The 18,906-nt window shown below is 39.9% G+C and overlaps 4 protein-coding genes across 4 annotated transcripts; 2 read left to right on the top strand and 2 right to left on the bottom strand.

The window, feature by feature from the left end:
* The first annotated feature begins 493 nt into the window (after positions 1-493).
* LOC101309854 lies at positions 494-4,781 on the top strand. Its single transcript, XM_004304299.1, has 3 exons — positions 494-1,002; positions 1,085-1,168; positions 3,485-4,781. The coding sequence occupies exons 1-3, from the start codon at positions 789-791 to the stop codon at positions 4,765-4,767; spliced, it is 1,581 nt and encodes a 526-aa protein (XP_004304347.1). The 5' UTR covers positions 494-788; the 3' UTR covers positions 4,768-4,781.
* A 672-nt stretch (positions 4,782-5,453) lies between these two features.
* Positions 5,454-8,693, bottom strand: LOC101294585 (serine/threonine-protein phosphatase 2A activator-like). Its single transcript, XM_004306155.1, has 2 exons — positions 7,567-8,693; positions 5,454-5,972 (listed from the first exon to the last, which is right to left on the bottom strand). The coding sequence occupies exons 1-2, from the start codon at positions 8,691-8,693 to the stop codon at positions 5,966-5,968; spliced, it is 1,134 nt and encodes a 377-aa protein (XP_004306203.1). The 3' UTR covers positions 5,454-5,965.
* Positions 8,694-9,128: 435 nt separating this feature from the next.
* On the top strand, positions 9,129-15,187 carry LOC101294291 (pentatricopeptide repeat-containing protein At2g22070-like). Its single transcript, XM_004306154.1, has 5 exons — positions 9,129-9,170; positions 9,763-9,862; positions 9,945-10,342; positions 10,442-10,594; positions 12,545-15,187. Exons 1-5 carry the CDS (start codon positions 9,129-9,131, stop codon positions 14,891-14,893), a joined length of 3,042 nt encoding a protein of 1,013 aa, XP_004306202.1. The 3' UTR covers positions 14,894-15,187.
* A 507-nt stretch (positions 15,188-15,694) lies between these two features.
* On the bottom strand, positions 15,695-16,246 carry LOC101294001 (pentatricopeptide repeat-containing protein At1g11900-like). The gene has a single exon (XM_004306153.1). It carries the CDS (start codon positions 16,244-16,246, stop codon positions 15,695-15,697), a length of 552 nt encoding a protein of 183 aa, XP_004306201.1.
* Between the last annotated feature and the right edge of the window lie 2,660 nt (positions 16,247-18,906).

Genomic DNA, 18,906 nt, shown 5'->3' with positions numbered 1-18,906 from the left:
CCAACTCTATATATCAACGATATATACTTGATGAATTGATCAGTCAACTATATACAATTTTTAATGTTTTTTCTTTTCGATCTGTTATATTAAGACGTCCATACATTGTGGAGGATACAAATTCAACATCGTGCTGCTAAAAGCCTAGAAGAATACCAAGCTAAAATCTAGTTCTGAAGCACGCAGTTTTTGAAGCATTATTTGGCTTGATATACTTGTATATCACATGACAAATACCATTCAACTTAAAATTTATTTTCGGTATGACCAAAATAAATTTTAAAATTTATTTTCGGATATTTTAGTTTTCTGGTACATGATCGATCCTCTCCTCGCTATATGGTTTCACAAGAATCAGAATATGACGGCCAATGATTTAGACTATCTAACGTCTTGCATTATTATATATGTTCCATGGTACCACAGCTAGATCAATTAGTTAGTTAGCCTCCCCTGAATATTTGTAGAGTTAATAGATAGAACTCCCCCCGAATTAGCCTACCCTCACCTTCACCTTCCTCTCTCTGTGATATCGACAGAGATATATAGAAACCAAAACCTAATGTCAATAATCACATAGGAATCTCGATCGTTTGCCATTTATATATATATCCTCGCTTTCTTCCCTCTGTTATCTACGTCTTGCAATTTCCCTTTCCTTTAAGTTTAGTGTAAAGCTGGGTTAACATCAGAACGTACTGCTAGGCCGGCCAGCCAGTTCGATCAGAAAGCTTAACCCAGAATTTAATCCGAAAACTTAAATAGAACCCTTCTGCAGAAGAAATAAAATGGTATACCACCAGCGCAAAAAAGGTGAAAAGCCTAGGGAGGAAGAAGATGATGAGGAGTGTCAGACCCTTGCTATGGAGTGTGCGAGCTCTAGTTATTACAAAAGATCAACTTCAAAGCTTTTCACCTTTCTCTTCATCTGTATTCTCTCTTGTAGCTTCATATTAGCCCCTCATCTGATATTTTCCTCTGTCCCCACTTTCTCCCTTTCAAGTAAGTTCTGGTTTTCCCATATTTCGTTATGAAGTTTACACGTTTCATCTGTTAAAATTTGTAGCTATTTGTGTTTCTGTAGAACCACCGGAAGGAGAAAATGAAGGCCCGAGTACTGCTGCTGTTACCGACGCAAAGGCTCCCTTGTATTCTTCGATGTCTAATGGTTTGTGCTTTCTCTGCTTCTCTTCTGGCTTTCTCTGTAGATTGTTTCTGCTGTAAGTAGTGTTGTTACGTATCTTTCAAGTTTCATCATCAACCCAGAACTATTATACTAATTTATCTATAAACAAAATAGTATTGATTGGCAAAAAAGAAAGGAAATTAACCAGTATACTAATTTATCATCGTTTTCTCCTGGCCCTAGCGCAGTTGGCTGGCTGCGGTCTAGCCTTAAACCTAGACCATATATTTTTTCCAAAACCAACCTATCAAAGTAGACTAATTATAAGTTGGGAAAATGCCTAAATACACAAAAACATGAAAAGTAAATTCTATTTCAATGAAATAAAGATTGAATAGCCCGTTCCAATGAATCTTATTAAAAATACACTACTACTACTACTACTCTACTCTCTCTCTCTCTCTCTCTCTCTCTCTCTCTCTCTCTCTCTCTCTCTCTCTCTCTCTCTCTCTCTCTCTCTCTCTCCCCCCTCACCATTACCGCTGCCATCACACCATGAAAGGTCTCGTCTATCTCTCTAATCCCGCCGCTCTCACCTCCGACCAAGCCACCTCCCTCAGCCACCACCTCGCCGTCCTCCAAGTCTTCGAAGACTGCCGCCGCCACCTCCACACCACTCGCTCACCGCAGTTCCTGGGGCTTCGAAACCAGCGTGGGCTCTGGTCCGAATCCGACTACGGCTCTGACATTAACGTCGGGGTTTTTGACACAGGAGTCTGGCCGAAGCGTCAGAGCTTCTCGGATTTGAATCTCGGCCCGATGCCAAAGCAGTGGAGAAGTGTGTGTGAGACCGGAGACCGATTTGCGGCGAGTAATTGTAACAAGAAGCTGATCGGAGCTAGGATTTTCATCAAAGGCCATGAAGCCGCTGCCAATGCCGGTGGTCCGATGACGGCGATCGATCAACGGCTCGATGGAATTCCAGTCCGCAAGAGACACTGTCGGAAGAAGGTCAGTTAAGAAAGAGGTAGGAGATTTTGAGTGGCTGGTCAACGAATTGAAGATATTGGTGGTGCAGTCAGAGAAATTGTTTGCATTTAGAGAAGGAGAGAAGGTATGTTGTGGTTGGAGAAGGAGAGAAGGTATGTTTAAAATGATTATTGACTGGCAGTAACTGATTATTAGGGGTCAGTAACTGATTATGTTCTTATATTTCTTCTTTTCTGGTATTATTAAGCTGAAATAAATTGATTATTGGGGGTCAGTAACTGATTATTAAAGGTTAGTAACACGATTATTAGGAGTCAATAACTGGTTACTGGGTGTCAGTAACTAGTTACTAGGTGTCAATAATTGGTCAGTAACCGGTTACTGGGGGTCAGTAACTAGTTACTAGGTGTCAATAACTGGTCAGTAACCAGTTACTAGGGGTTAGTAACTGGTTATTAGGGGTCATTAACTAGTCAGTAACTGGTTATCAAGGGTCATTAACTAGTTACAGGGAAAACTTCGGTGACCGGAGTCTCGCGGTTGGGGAAATTCCGGTGACCGGAGTCCGGCGGTCGGGAAAATTCTGGTGATCGGAGTCCGGCGCCGGAGACCGGTGACTGGAGTCCGACGGTCGGTGACCAGAGTCCGGTGATATTCCGGCCAAGTATTCTCTCTTTCATTTTCTCTCTCTATGCATGTTTAAGGGGTGATGATAAAATAGTCTTAAAATAATATGATTTGTTAAGACTTCAGTAAAGATTTGTGCAGTTGGACATAAAGATTTGTGTATTTGGGCATAAAAAATGTTACCTTATATTGAAATGGGTTAATGAAAAAGATTATCATTGGAATTGGAAATAAGAGACTTAAATTAGTACTAAATAGACATTTTTCCTTATAAGTTGTATACTAATACACTTACACCTTGTTAATTAGTTTGATATTTTGATATGCCTGATGGGAAACTCAGGGTCATGTCTACGTCAAAGACTTGATCCCTTATGATTCATTTCACGGTCTACCCAAACATTCAGCGCAACAAATTTTCCAACAAGAACATTATTCATAGTAGTTAATTTCCAACAATAATATCTTTTGATTACTCCTTTGTTAATACTTTCTTAGTTTCAAAAATAAGATTTTATTTTTCTCTCGATCTTTATTTTCAGTATGCAGCAAAGCTAGAGTGATTTGTTTAGTTGAAATAATCTCTCAAACACTGTTTTTTTCTCAGATCGATCGACTAATTAATTTGTCTACTTATTTATTTGTTCATATACATATATAAAGTTATAAAGTTATATTATTCATTTAACCAAATAATAAAGTTATAAACTACACTAATTAGAATTGTACTTGTCTTTGTAGCTGCAGGAGCTATTTGTTGTGATAGAAGCAGTATGCGTTCAGATGTTTGTACCATGAAAGGGGATGTAAGAACACACTCGCCTTCCTCTTCTATCTTCGTTTACGCATCGCAAGACCAAGCAGTGAAGAATGAGGAGGACCTCCAACACGAAAAGATCAAACCCTACACCAGAAAATGGGAAACAATTATTATGGACACCATTGTTGAGTTGGACCTCATTGCAAAGAAACGTACTCTGATCATGAACCATCATAACTGTGATGTCCAACATGATGTTCCGGCAGTGTTTTTCTCAACCGGGGGTTACACCGGCAACGTCTACCATGAATTTAATGATGGGATTATGCCACTGTACATTACTTCCCAACATTTCAACAAGAAGGTTGTGTTCGTCATTCTTGAATTTCACAATTGGTGGGTCATGAAATATTCGGACATTCTCTCCCATCTCTCAGATTATCCTGTAATAGATTTCCATACAGATGAGAGAGTTCATTGCTTCCCTGAGGCCATCGTTGGTTTGAAAATTCACGATGAGCTCACTGTGGATTCTTCATTGATGGAAGGGAATAAGAGCATCGTCGATTTCCGAGAACTCCTTGACAGAGCTTACCAGCCTCAGATTAGAAGTCTAATGCATATGCATGAACATGCAAAGGTTTCTGATGTTCTTTCGAAATCGAAAAGGCCATCCAGAATCAGGAGAAATGTGCAAGAGCGTGCATTCAATAACGAGCCGAAGTTGGTTATCATATCTCGGAATGGATCAAGGGCGATAACCAATGAGAATTTGCTGGTGAAAATGGCTGAGAAAATCGGGTTTCATGTCCAAGTTTTGAGGCCGGATAGCAGGACAATGTTAGCAGAGATTTATTGGGCTCTAAATTCGAGCGATGTCATGATTGGGGTTCATGGTGCTGCCATGACACATTTTCTGTTTATGAAGCCTGGTTCTGTGTTTATCCAAGTCATTCCTCTCGGAATTGAATGGGCAGCAGAGGCATACTATGGAGAACCTGCAAAGAAGCTTGGGTTAAACTACATTGGATACCAAATCCTTACTAAAGAGAGCTCGTTATGTGACAAATATAACAAGGATGATCCTGTTCTTAAAGATCCAAGGAGTGTAACCAGAAAGGGATGGCAATACACAAAGATGATCTATCTTGAGGGTCAGACGGTGAGACTAGACCTCCCAAGATTTCGGAAACAATTGGTTGGCGCTTACAATTACACCATTGATAGATTGAAACAGCAGCGTTCCAATATTCAGTCACATTGAGTTCATTAGTATCGTAAGGCATTTTGGAAGTTGTAGATAGCACAAAAAGTACTTGTAAACTAGGAGGAGCTGTATGTACAGTGTGTCAACAAATTGATGAACAAAATAAGACCCCTGTAACATAAGGATTGAAAAAGAAAGCTTAATCTTGTATATCTATTATTTCTCATGCGAAAACCCTTTTTTCACGACTCATTTCATCTTGTACCTTTTCTGTTGAAACACAGTTAAATGTACACTTTCACTCTCATCAGTATTGATCACTTCTATCATAACTCCGTAGACTTTTTTTTTTTTTTTTTTTTGTCTCAATGGTGATCCTTGTAGAGCCTTAAAAGTAACTGGTAGTTTTATTTCAGACATATACGCCACTTCTATTTTTGATCCTGCTTATATTTTTGTAGCTTGACTTTTTTGAAAGCGAATCAATTGATTTTATATTGAGAAAAACAAACAAAGTCCAGAATAGCCATTACACGTCATTCCGCTATCATAAGTATAGACATATAAGAATTAGTAAAGGATGCTTACAATAGTATGCAGGATAATGGCAAAGCCTATATACTGCAACGTCATATTCTAGTTCTGTGTAAGTGTGGATCATGCACCTAAAAATCTATCCAGAATTGCATGTACATATTTTTGTTGTCAAATCACTGTTTTCATGCAATTCTTAGACCGTCAGAAGTCAGAATTATCCAAACATTTCAAAGTTGAAAACCGAGAAAGTTTCATATTGAAATTCTTGTCTATAACTTTGAACAGCTCCTAAATTATATCGACGACTTACTAACAGTGAGTATGGGAACAAAACCAATACATGGGCTGAAAAAAGGACATTCTAAAACCAACTTCTAAACTGATCACCAAGACTTCATACTCGCTGAGGAGGAAATGAATCCGAGCTCAACACAAACAGTTATCTCTTATCATGGGCATATACTCCTCTTTTTGGGATCAATTTCCGTTTGCCATTTCAGAAACACATCACGCTTCCATTCAGAGCGAAGTTTTTATATCAAAATAAAATGCACTCACATAACGGCAAGACCACATAATCAGTAACCAGAGCAGTATTTACAGAAGAGCAGAAGTATATTTTCGATCTAGTACCTCTCTAAACTTCTACTAACTTATAACCTGACAGAAATCTGAAGTCTCTTCCACGAAAGATGCCCAATAAATCTCATGTTACGATTTACTCCCTGGGAAAAGGAAACATTGGAGGATATCAGTTAACATACAATACGAAAACACACTTATCCATCCAGCACTAGCTAATACTTAAAATGCACATTTCCACAATTGAGACTCAGCTGTCGAATCATGATTGACACACAATACGAGAAATTCAGCTTCTACATATTCTGTTCAATAATAATCTTATGAAAACACCATACGACTGCTGAATTGGTGCTTGACATAAGTAATGTAATGCGATACTATTTCTTTACACTGCTATTCTATGTTTAAAGGTCAAAACGTTCATCACATACTCTTACAGAGTTACAGGTACGCAACAACTAAGTTGTGGGTTTCACAAAGATGACTAATAAGATGGCAAAAGTTTCATGTATTCTTGGACCTTAATACTATATCTGTCATGACAATAGAGAACCGGATACCAGTTTTGAGACTTGGAAAACCTATACCTGCAACTCTAGGCACACTCGATGCTAGTGCAATGCAGAAGATCACAGAGGGAATCTGAAAATCATTGCTTGTTAAGAATGAAAGATGTTTCCTGTGATGATCTAAAAGCCTAGCTAACGGAGCAGCCATAAGCTGGCTGGAAATGAAATATCCTCTTTGGAAGCCAAAGACTAAGCCCATCCCTTTTTGGTCCAAAGGAAAATCAAGGGCCTTGTCAAGTTTATTTTCAGATATAAAGAATAATTATGAGTAGTGCTTTTAAGTCTTGAGTGTGTCTTTATGTCTATTTAAGTCTTTAAGTATTTAAGGGTAAATTAATAAGTTTTATTAGTCTTACGGTATTCTAGGAGTCTAAGGGTTGTATTTTAAGCCTATAAATATGGCTTTCTAATGTAATCCCAAGGGAGTTTGGAATTAATTGAGATTTTACCTTAATAAGGCTTGGCCTTGTTTCCTCTTCCCTAACCTCCCTCATTCGCCTTTCAAAAAAAAACCTCCCTCATTCTATTTCCTTTCTAAACCCTCTCTTTCTTTAAAACCTATTCTGTCTCCTTGTTCTCTCAACACTCCCTCATCACCCTATTACTCTCACATCATCTGTTGCTCCTCCCTGCATCAGTAGCTCTTATATTGCTGCACCAGGTTTGTTGTTAAAGTTGAAACAAAAAGCTCAGAGAATGAAACATATGGCTGCATCTTCACATGAAGTCATGCAGGGAAAGGGTACACAACAACAATAGAGACAATTGGCCTAGGATGGCCTCAGATCCTAATAAAAAGCTGTTAATCGCTCAAGGCAGTGGCCAAATTTTTCAACCAAAAATAAACCAATAATTCAAATAGTCCTAATTTTACAAATTTTAGCCAAACCCAAAACAAGTTATTAACCCTCCCTCCGAACAACACCAAGCACTTAATTATGTTGTGTCAGTACATCCCGCTTAAATGAGGCTCCACCACAGACTAGAACTATAAGATCAGAACCACACTTTGTCTAAGAAATAAAATTCGTAACTACTCCTCCTTTTTCAAGCTTGATAACTTAACTCTAGAAGAGAAAAAGTACAAATTTGTAACTTGCTTACAATCTATGAATCTATGTTAATTGTTTAGATAGAGCAATGTAGATAAGTAACAGGATCATACCATTTGATAAGCCAGCCGAATAGGAAATGCTGCATAATAGGCACCTTCTCCAACACCTCAACCTTATACATCTTGAGCATCCCACTATTAACTTTATTCCAATTCGGAACTCCACTGATATCATCCAACAGCGGCGAGTGCTCCGAAAACGGCCCCTTCTTCACCTTCTTCACGAAAGCCACCGCTGAAAGATACATATACTCCTTTGAAAAGTTCTCCAATATATCATCATTATGAATGGACTTAGGCTTCATGTACTTGTGATCAATCAACTGCGATGAGCCGAAAATAAACGGCAGGAAATGATAGTCGTCGAGGCCCCAGACGCCGTGAGACCCGGCCGGCTCTAAGCAATAGACCAGCTGAAGCTTCCTCATGAGCTCCAGGTACTTGACGAACACTCTGGCCACCACGGCAGGGTAGTCCTCTTGTTTAATGAGATCCATTCTGGCCAGGCAGTAGAGCCACGCCGCGAAATTGGTCTCGTGGCCGGTGCCGTAGTCGATCCGGCTAGGGTTTCCGAAGGAGTCGGAGAAATAGGGGACGATCTCGACGGTGGAAGGTTCGAGATGGGGTGGGAGGAATTTGAGCATTAGGTCAGGGCTATTTTCGACCAGGCGGTCGTGCCAGACGCGGTACGAAACGTTGCCGTATCGGGCGGCTTGCTGAGTCGGCGGGATTTGGTCGACCCATTGGATTAGGGTTTCGAGGATGGAGACGATGGAGGCGGTGACGGGGGACACGTGGCAGGGATCGGAGATCCTTTTGGAGCGGATGGATTCGGAGAGGGCGACGACGAAGCCGAGGAAGTGCTTGCCGGAATCGGAGTCGTGGAAGCGGCGGAGGTCGTCGGGGGATTGGATTTGTTTGGAGGGGGGCTGGAAGTGGAAGGGGGGAGAGATGGGTGGGACCGGCTTGGCTTGTGGGACCGGGGCGAGGATGATGGCTTGTTGGGAGTTGTTGTTAGGGGGGAGGTTGATGGCGGGGGCTCGGATGGGGCGGTAGACTGGGGGAGGGGAGCACGACGGAGGAGGGGCGGCCATGGCGGTGGGGCCGCCGCATTTGCAGCAGGTGGGGGTGGTGGAGGAGGGTGGGAGGGTTTCGGGGTGCTCGTGCTGGTGTTCCATTTTTGAGGAGGAGGAGTTGGACAAGTGGGGAAGAGGAAACAGTTTTAAGTGCTTTCTGAAACGGGTCGGGTCAAGATAAGGGTCCAGAGTCCGAATTTTATAAATTGACAATGAAATGAAAAGAGGGGCTTTTATGTAAATAGCCATGCAGTTACCGTTGGGCTCTCGTTCCGCTTGTATAAAGGCGATGAACAGAGAGAGAAACATTAGCAACACAAAAACTGGGAAACGCGATTTTCAAATTCCAAGAGCAATTTCGGGAAATCTTCGTTCGTTGGTCAGTTTTCTTAATCTTCCGATTTCAATTCATTTCTTTAGGGTTTCGTTTGTCAAAATCACTGACTGCCATGGCTTCAATTGAAGAAATCCTTTAAGAATTGAATGTTGAATTTGTGGAGATCGGGAATAGGGTTAGTCGTAGCCAAGATTAACGATATGGGTTTTCTTTTTGAATTGGGTGTATCTATTCGAGACCAGGTTTTGGGAATTTGGGGACAATGGGTTTTGTTTTCAATTGATGATGGTAAAGAAGCACCAATAATCAAAATTTGAGATTCAGATTTCATATGCGGTTTCTGAGATGGGGTTTATGTACAAGATTTTGATTGTTTCTTCTTCTGTCAAATGACTTAAATATATTGAAATGTGATTTTAGGCATGTTGGTGAGATATTAAACAACCAGGGATTTGGAATGTTTTAAAATCTGTCCTTTCTTTTTTGTTCATCGTTTCGGTTTAAACTGGTAACTCAGCTGTGGAGAATTTTTGACTTGTCTGTAAATATGGGGTGTGTTGATGTGATATACTATGTCCATTTCTTTTGGTGTGATCTCACTTTTGGTGTGTTTACTTTACATCAAAAGAAGAATTGGGTGTATTGATCTGATGTTGGCAACTATTTTCCATCAAAAAGTTTCTGTGCAATGGTCCAATTAGGTTTTGAATTCTGGCTGTACATTTTCTTTTATCCTAGATGGTCAATGGACAAGTTCAACTAAGGGGACTAACATGTGTTGATGCTGTGCATTACTATGGTTATTTTCTTACTTTCTTTCATTTGATTTTACAGTTAGCAGAGAATTCATTTCAGTTGGCTACAAAGAGCCACCCAATGGCATCAAAAGTTGTTTGTTTGAGTCAAGATCAGAACCTCAATGTTCACTCTGATGGTGCTCACCAAGTTTATTGCTATTCCATAATATCTAAAATTCTTCCTATGATATTTTGGCCTAACCATATTATCTACGACAGGAGTTTCTGTTGCGGGAAAACCAGCATTGAAATCAACAAAGAAAGGCGGAGTAGGTGGTAGGAAACCACTAGCGGACCTATCCAATAGGGGGAAGCCAGATTTTACCAAGGCAACAAAAAAGCCTGCTCTCAACAATTTTCCCAAAATCATTGCTGATGCAAGCAAGAAGAAAGGCTCATCTGAAACCTTGCTTCAGAAGACTTCTAATGTTGTGTCAGAGGAATCTTCTTGTGAGTATGAGAAGGAAGGTTTCCTGCATGACCATGAGCAGTGCATGAAAACAATGAGAGAGGCTACCCAGTTGGATGCAATGGATATATACTGGATGCTAAATGGACCAACTCCATGCAAGAAGCTTGCATCTCCACCAAAACCTTCTGAGCTAACCAAATTTGAGGTAAACCTCCAAAGGCTTTCTTTTGCAGCACATCTATCCTGTTAGTTCGGATCATTTTGAACAGTACGGTTTGTTCTTTTATATTTGATTTTTCAGCAGGATAGTCTAATAATGTACTTGAAAGAGATACCTGAGGATCAATATATCTTGCTGCCTACCGCGAAGTACTCAGTCTCCTCACCTCCTTTGTCTCCACCTCCATCACCAGATTGGTATACCAATTTACGGATTGGGGTGGACTGTGATATTCAGGTGATGGGATCACCATAGTTTCCAAGTCACTGTGCTATGTGATGTGCCATCAATAAATTTCAATTGATGTAGCCAGGACAACTCTGTGATTTGCTTTTCTTGGGTTTTCATTAGTTCAGCAACTGAATGCTTCTGCTAGTTTTTTTTCGATCACATTCTCCTAGTTCTTAAAGTTGATGGTTGTTCTGTCTGTAGATATATTACTTCTTTCTTGGTCAGTTGATGCGTACCTATGAAGAGTATGCTTACCTATGTTGATACCTATGTAGAGTATGATATTTTTAACTAGTTAGGCTTTGAGGCCTTTATTTTTGCTGGAGGTGAAAATATTTCTTTCTTACTGGTGTTGTATGAGATCCTATGCTATGCTTTGCATCATGATTGATGAACAATATCAAGAACTTTTAGGCTTAGATGTGTTGTTACTGTTTTTTTTTTTTTTTTGTGAAATTCAACTATAAATTTTGGTAATTTTTTTTTTGCTGTTTTGAATCGTATCAAAACTAAAACTTTGCGGGACGGTATATATTTGACAAAGAAATGAACAGACCGGTACTTCCTTCTTCATTTTCTCAATCTCAGAATGATAATGTTCAATTGCATCAAGTTTCTTTCCCCAAAGCCAAGAAATCCAGCCTGATAGTCACATATGCACATCCAGGTTAAAGAAAAATTAAATTCATCTTTAATACTTGGAAACACTTTAGCACTTAGTAGAGAAAATTATTTACCTTAATCAAGAGCCTCACTGAAGTTTTGCTTCATTTGTCCTTGTAGTAGACAAGCCAGTTATCCATCTTTTTTTCTTCTTCTTCTTCTTTACCAATTTTGCAAGCTTGTTGGCGTTGGACACCACCTGCGTATAATTCATAACTGGATCGAGTTTCAAAAACAAGAACTTCTTTTAAGAGAAACAATTGTATAGCCTTAGCAGTTCAAGGATCAAGTATAGAAGATTTTTCAGCTAACCTCAAACTTTAATTCAGTTCTAATTCTAATTATCACAAGAGGCAAAAGGCTATAAAAGCAAATGCTTATTACTTGCATAGTTGCATATACATGATTTGCTTGACATCGGTGCTCAAAAATGTTGTACTTGAATAAGTCTTGATCTGAACTCATATATGGAGGCATAAAGCTATGAAAAGTAAACCAATTGCTTCATCTTAGCATATATTCATGCTTATTCTATATCATTGAATTCTAGAGGCTAGCTACAAGTATATTACGCTAGAAAGACCAGATATGGGATGCACAGTTGTAAAAGCAGTACCAGCATTCAACTCTTTTTTCGATTGAGACCAGCATTCAACTTACTTGGCATGGCATTGCAGAAATACATTTTTACCAACTTATCAGAAGCTTTTCCATAATTACAATGTTACTAGAAGCTTATCTAGCATTTGAAAGACATTAGCAATGGAATTGCACCCAAAGAGGCCAAGTAAAAGATCACCACCTAAACAGAAGTTTATGTTCTGTTTTGGTCCGAGTGAGACAACTCCAAAAAATCAAAGTATATACCTATTTTCTTTCTTTCTACTCTTTCATTTTCCGTAGTGTAGGGGCGGTTGTTCTCCAGGTTTTGTGTTGCAATTTTCAATCTTAATATCATAAAAGAACTCTCATATTCTCTTCGTAACTTCCAAAAATAAAAGTTTACTTTTTGGCCAATGATAAGAAACATCACTTTTTGTGGCCAATGCACTTGTCACCCTAGTTCATCGAGTTGCTTCAAACTGTTTATGGGAGAGTTGTGTTCTCCCAGAATCCTCTATTGCACTCTCTTTCGACAATGAAAACGTTGGGTGCCCTCCGAAGCTCTATTTAGAAGGTCACTTTCTCCATAAAAAAAAAAATTAAATAAATAAATAAGCAGGTCACTTTGAAAATATGTGCCATTATGTATTTGCCATCATGTGACTCACCTTGAATATTTCTTATTCACAGCATATGGAGGCGCGAAACTCACCTTCGTCGGATTCATATGCCCTTCTCCTCCAAGCATGCCTAAACAAGAGACACCCATTTGCCGGAAAAACCATCCACGCCCAGATCATCAAGTCAGGGCTTCACCTCGGTGTCTTCTTGATGAACAACCTCATCAACTACTATATCAAAACTGGGTCTTATGTCGATGCACACCACGTGTTCGATGAAATGCCTCTAAGAAACAGGTTCTCCTGGAACACCATTCTCTCGAATTATACAAAGCAGGGAAGGCTTGATGCGGCTTGTAGAGTTTTCAATGCAATGCCTGAGCGTGATTCGGTTTCGTGGACTGCCATGATTGTGGGTTTCAATCAGATGGGTCGATATGGCGATGCCATCAACATGTTTTTAGAGATGGTTTTGGATGGAGTTCCGGTGACCCAGTTCACTTTTACTAACATTCTTTCGGCGTGCGCGTCGGTGAAGGGTTTGGATATTGGTAGGAAGGTGCATTCGTTTGTTGTCAAGCTTGCTGTTGGTAGTTATGTTTCGGTTGGGAACTGCCTTGTGAACATGTATGCCAAATGCGGTGATCCGGGGACTGCGAAGATTGTGTTTGAGAGGATGAGATTGAAAAACGTGTCGAGTTGGAATCATATGATCTCAATACATATGCAATGTGGTCGTGCCGACCTTGCTCTTGCGCAGTTTAATCAAATGACAGAGCACGACATTGTATCTTGGAATTCAATGATTGCTGGATATAATCAGCATGGGCTCCATACAGAAGCAGTGAGTATATTCTCAAGTATGCGCAAGGACTCTTTTCTAAAGCCTGATAAGTTCACCTTGGCAAGCATTTTGTCGGCTTGTGCTAGCCTTGAGAAGTTGGAACTTGGAAAACAAATCCATGCTCTTATTGTAAGAGCTGGATTGGACACGTCGGAAGTTGTAGTTAATGCTTTGATTTCAATGTATGCCAAGTCTGGTGGGTTGGAAATTGCCGAGAAAGTTTTAGAGCAGTGCGGGACTTCAGATCTCAATCTTATAGCTTTTACTGCCTTATTGGATGGATACATTAAGGTTGGGGATGTTAACCCAGCCAGACAGATATTTGACTCATTGAGAGACTGTGATGTGGTAGCATGGACCGCTATGATTGTTGGTTATATGCAGAATGGGTTAAATAATGATGCATTGGAGCTCTTTAGGTCAATGATAGCAGAAGGCCCCAGGCCAAACAACTACACATTAGCAGCGATGTTGAGCGTCAGTTCAAGCTTGGCTTCTTTGGATTATGGAAAACAAATTCATGCAACTGCCATACGAACAGGACAAGTGTCTTCAGTTTCTGTGGGCAATGCTCTAATTACGATGTATTCCAAAGCTGGAAGCATCAGTGGTGCAAAGCAAGTGTTCAATCTGATTGACTGGAACAGAGATACTGTTTCTTGGAGTTCAATGATATTGGCCCTGGCTCAACATGGTCTTGGGGAAGAATCCATTGAACTATTTGAGAAGATGTTGTCACTTGGTATTAGGCCTGACCATATAACTTATGTTGGGGTACTCTCTGCTTGTACACATGTGGGATTGGTCGAACAGGGCAGGAGCTACTATAATTTGATGAGGAGCGTACACAAGATTGAACCCACCCATAGCCATTATGCATGCATGGTTGATCTGCTTGGGCGTGCTGGGTTACTTCAAGAAGCATACGACGTGATACAAAATATGCCAATTGAACCGGACATTATAGCATGGGGTTCACTTTTATCTGCTTGTAAGCTTCACAAAAATGTGTATTTGGCCAAAGTTGCAGCAGAAAAATTGCTCCTTATTGAACCAGACAACAGTGGGGCGTATTCAGCCCTTGCTAATTTGTATTCAGCTTGTGGAAGATGGGCAGATGCTGCAGAAGTAAGAAAGTTAATGAAGAATAGGAAAGTGAAGAAAGGCCAAGGATTTAGTTGGATTGAGTATCAGAACAAAGTGCATGTGTTTGGGGTTGACGATTGGGTTCATCCACAGAGAAATGGAATCTATAAGACGATGGAGAAAATCTGGGAAGAGATTAAAAATATTGGTTTTGTCCCTGATACTGAGTCGGTCTTGCATGATGTTGCAGAAGAATTGAAGGAGAAGATGCTTATGCATCACAGTGAGAAACTTGCAATTGCATTTGGGTTAATAAATACTCCAGATAACAGTACACTGAGGATCATGAAGAACCTCAGAGTTTGTAATGATTGTCACACTGCCATTAAATTTATATCCAAGCTTGTGGGCAGAGAAATCATTCTGAGAGACACTACTCGCTTTCACCATTTTAAGAATGGGACGTGTTCTTGTCGGGACTATTGGTAGGCTTACGGATGAAGATTTAAAGATAAATTTGATGTTCAAGTGTACAAAGATGGTTGTATGTAGAGAATGATACTCCACTAGGCTGATATGCTGGCTGACTAGATAGTTCTATACGGTTCCTGGAAGCTGCTAAGATGATCAAATTACATTTGACGGTTCATGTATGTGTTCTCTGTTTTTTGCTTTATGATGGATGCTCTTTGAGACATTTAATTTCCAAAGGATTGAAGCATGTTTGCCTGTTGACAACAGGACGGAGAATCAAACTTTTCGCTAGTTGATATGCATTATGGAGCCATTTGCAGTTGACTTATAAATTTGAATTTAAAGCTTAGCATTCTCTACAAATGTGATTTCGGTACATGCCTTGCTTCTGGTAGGTTTGACCATTTATTTTCCATTACAATCTTGGAATTATTTCGGAGCAGAATGATATTTTTGGGAGGGACTCGAGTCGCATTTGAATCATGGGACATCAACCAGAACTATGTTCCATCATTGTCTTTCAATGTAATCAAGGTTTGGTTTTCTTATTAACAGTTTCAAACTTGTAATCAAGGTTTGAATCATCATTCTTTTCGTACAACTTCAGACTTGGTTCAAGCTTGTTTTGTATATGTCAAGTCTTATTGCATACATACCAAAATGATCAAAACGACAATGTCCGAAAAATGAACATTATATTGCATCATATCAAAGATGAACACAGAAAGTAAATATCAGATTTCGAACACTGCAAAATACTATACAAACAGCAAGAGACCTGAAAAATACTCCATTATCAAAACACACTAACCGTTTCTACCGACGTTTCTTCCATCTCGGATTAGAAACACCTGAAGCACATGAATTCATCTCCTCCATCAAACTCACTGCCATCTCCACCTTCCCCATCTTCTTCAAATTACTGATCACTGCCCTACACAGATATAACGAAGGCCGAATCCGCCTCTTCTTCATCTGATCAAACAACCTCAACGACTCCTCAATATTCCCTGACCTCCCCAACCCATCAATGACCGCAGTATAACTCAGCAAATCAGGCTGCACACCCATTTCACACATTTCCTTGAAATAAAACAAGCACATTTCAACCTCCCCAAACTTCCTCACATGGTTTATCACTGTATTGTAAGAAACCAAATCCGGGTCAATCCCAGCTTCCTTCATCTCCCCAAACAGCCTCAGCATCTCACCTGTCCGACCCGCCCGGCCCAATATCTCCAAAACAGTGTTGTATGTGTACAAATCCGGCGAAAAGCTTCTATCTTTGACATGGGCAAAGATCAAAGCTGCAGTATCAGTCTCTTTGAGTTGACCAAATGCAAAGAGGAGTCTGTTTATAACTGTCATGCTCGGTCGAGTCAGTTCCAATACTTGGTCGGTGAATCTGAGAAGCTCCAGAACAGAGTCATCTGCTTTTGCAAAGGCTTTGGCGACAGTGAGATAGCAGTTTGAGTTTAAGGGTTGTGTTTTGGAAGCAACAGCGAGTTTGAAGATGTGGGTTAGGAGGTGAAGATGGTTTGTTTGGGCGGCGGAGATTAGAACAAGGTTGAAAGAGTTTGGGTTTAGGGATATGTGTTGGTTGTGTAAGGATTGAAGTAATGTGGGGGCGTTTTCGCTGGAGGAGAGAATTTGAGTGAGTAGTGTTTGTTGTTGTGATTGGGAAGAGGGGTGAGTGTTGTGGGTGGATGTTGTTGCGGTGGTGAAGGATGGGAAGGTGTTCGGGTTTGGGAGTGGTGGAGATTTATGGATCCGAATGGGAAATGGGTCGGGAGAGAAAGCGGGAATGAGTAACCCTGCTACTCTGTGGGATCGGAAATGCCTTGAGGAAGCGGATAGCATTGTCCCTGACTCCCTGCGTTCAAAGAGAAGAGGTTTTTGAGACGCGGCCACACCAAGGAGTGCGATGCGCGATGTTATCCCCGCTTTGTTGTAGTCATCAGAGATACTCTCTGGCTAGCTCTCAATCCTTTGAAAACACCTCGTTTATTTACATTTTCAGTAAGGGAGGCAAACTTTTTTACCAACAAGCTAGCTAATATTGGTAATTCTTCATCAAATGCTCTCGAAACATGATCTTCATTCAGAGGCTGTTTTCGTTCTTTTGGGGAGGGATGGCATTGGGTGGGGGGTGTTGAGGGTTTTAACGAGGATAGCGACTGTGTTTGGATGAAATAAAAGATGTCGATGCTGAATTCAATTTCACTCTATTGGATCGATGGAATTACTGAGATTTACAAAACTACCAAATATCGAGTTTAGCCATCACAGTGGTAGTTTTGTGAGACAGGGTATCGACTTGACCTTGACACCAAAATGTGGGTACCGGTGCTGACTTTTTTCCTCAACTGTATTAATACATATACACATCTTTTTGAATTTTTTCCCTCATATTGCCTCTTTTAGCCTTTTCAGTATCTTTTTATCCTTTTTAATCTACAGATCTATATGTATTATTTTGAAAATCGTAATGTGATTTACTTTTATGATCCAGACACTCTACATATTTTTGAGAAATTTTGAGGAATGACCACTTTTAGCTATTCAAATTGATTTATAACCATGTTTTTATAAACTAATGAAAAATAACCATAACAAGGGAGGAAAATTCAAAACTGCCCTTCTTTTATTCCTACTTCATAAACTACAGAAAATAAAATAAAATAAACTCAGTTTTCTTCACTAAGATTCCGTCATCGATCTCTCACTCTCCGAAGTTGACAAAGAACAGAGAATAGCCATGGATTTAGCTATCCAAGACCTTCTTCACTCTAGCTGCCTTACAGTAAACTTAGACCTCAGAGATTCACAAGGCAATTCTGCTAAATAAACTTTACTTGGTAATTGGTATCGCTAACTTGATACACTTGAGGCATTTGAATGGTTTGCACCCAAAATAAAATTGAAACCATTTGAACATATTTGAGAAGAGGTCCAAGTTCAGATCATACAGTAGCAATAATGAGCTGATCGAAGATGCCCTCAAATTAGCCTATAGTGATCAGAAGTCTGTTTGAGAAAAAGATGGATATCTCACTCAATGAACTGAACTCAAATGTCTGTTAGAGAAAAATTATCAATATTTTACTATCTGCTATACAAGTTGCTATACGAAGAAGGAAGCAAGTGAAGGTCTAGAACAAGATGAAGAGCTTAGCCACATGGGAGCTTTGAGATTCTTGGGAGCTGTTGAGAAGCAAGTCAAGGCGCCCAATATTTTAGTTCCATATGACATTCTTAAGTCTTAACAAGTAGGGCTGGGCTCGGTATGGTTACCGATAAAAAACTCCCAAACCGCCTACCGTACCAACTTCCGGCGGTAGGAAAATTCTGATGCCACAACCAACCGACGAAGTCAGTATCCCGACAGTTCGGTATATCGAACTTTCGGTCGGTAGCGGTACGGCTGGGCCTCTAACCGAACCTGCAAAAACAATGATTCAAAATCACTGCAAAAACCAAATATTTTGTTGTGTTTCTGAAATCTCAATGTCGACTTCATCATTCACAAAGCTCGAGCTTCAAATCTCGATTCTATAGCAAAGGATAATCACAAGTGATTTCATATAAAAAAGAAGATAGAAATAAAATTACAAACGTCGTTTTTAAACTTCGAAACCTCTCTGTTGCTTCTTAACATCCTGCCCCTAATTTCGAGTTTGAAGCTGATCAAACAAATCTTCAACGACCCTTAGAAGACAATTGAATTAGCATCAAAAGAACAAACCTAAGCCAAATGGACAAAATTATTATCAAAACACAGAAAGGCATAAACAAATCAAACAATGGATCGACAAAGCCATCGTTGCATAAACTATTGAACCAAGCATATCAATCAAAATTCCAATTACATGAAGGAATTAGAGAGGAGAAAGAGTGGGCTTTGATCGATGGAAGAGAATTTGGAAAAGTAGGCTTTGATGGACGATGGTGATGGCGGGTGATGGTGATGGTGGGAGAAGAAGAAAGAAAGGCTAGGTGAAGAACTGAAGATGAAGAACAGCGAGGAG

The sequence above is a fragment of the Fragaria vesca genome, linkage group LG6, assembly GCF_000184155.1.
Source record: "Fragaria vesca subsp. vesca linkage group LG6, FraVesHawaii_1.0, whole genome shotgun sequence".
NCBI lineage: Eukaryota > Viridiplantae > Streptophyta > Magnoliopsida > Rosales > Rosaceae > Fragaria > Fragaria vesca.
The sequence above is the reverse complement of the archived record's forward strand: the minus strand, read 5'-3'. Positions and strand labels throughout refer to the sequence as shown.

Excerpts from the sequence above, each read along its gene's own strand:
- LOC101294585 (XM_004306155.1), bottom strand. The coding sequence starts at position 8,693 with ATGGAACACCAGCACGAGCACCCCGAAACCCTCCCACCCTCCTCCACC.
- LOC101294001 (XM_004306153.1), bottom strand. The coding sequence starts at position 16,246 with ATGACAGTTATAAACAGACTCCTCTTTGCATTTGGTCAACTCAAAGAG.
- LOC101294291 (XM_004306154.1), top strand. The coding sequence starts at position 9,129 with ATGGGTTTTCTTTTTGAATTGGGTGTATCTATTCGAGACCAG. Across the intron at positions 9,863-9,944 it reads CCTCAATGTTCACTCTGATG|GAGTTTCTGTTGCGGGAAAA; the intron begins GTGCTCACCAAG and ends TATCTACGACAG. Across the intron at positions 10,595-12,544 it reads GGGTGGACTGTGATATTCAG|CATATGGAGGCGCGAAACTC; the intron begins GTGATGGGATCA and ends TCTTATTCACAG.
- LOC101309854 (XM_004304299.1), top strand. The coding sequence starts at position 789 with ATGGTATACCACCAGCGCAAAAAAGGTGAAAAGCCTAGGGAGGAAGAA. Across the intron at positions 1,003-1,084 it reads CCCCACTTTCTCCCTTTCAA|AACCACCGGAAGGAGAAAAT; the intron begins GTAAGTTCTGGT and ends GTGTTTCTGTAG. Across the intron at positions 1,169-3,484 it reads GTATTCTTCGATGTCTAATG|CTGCAGGAGCTATTTGTTGT; the intron begins GTTTGTGCTTTC and ends TTGTCTTTGTAG.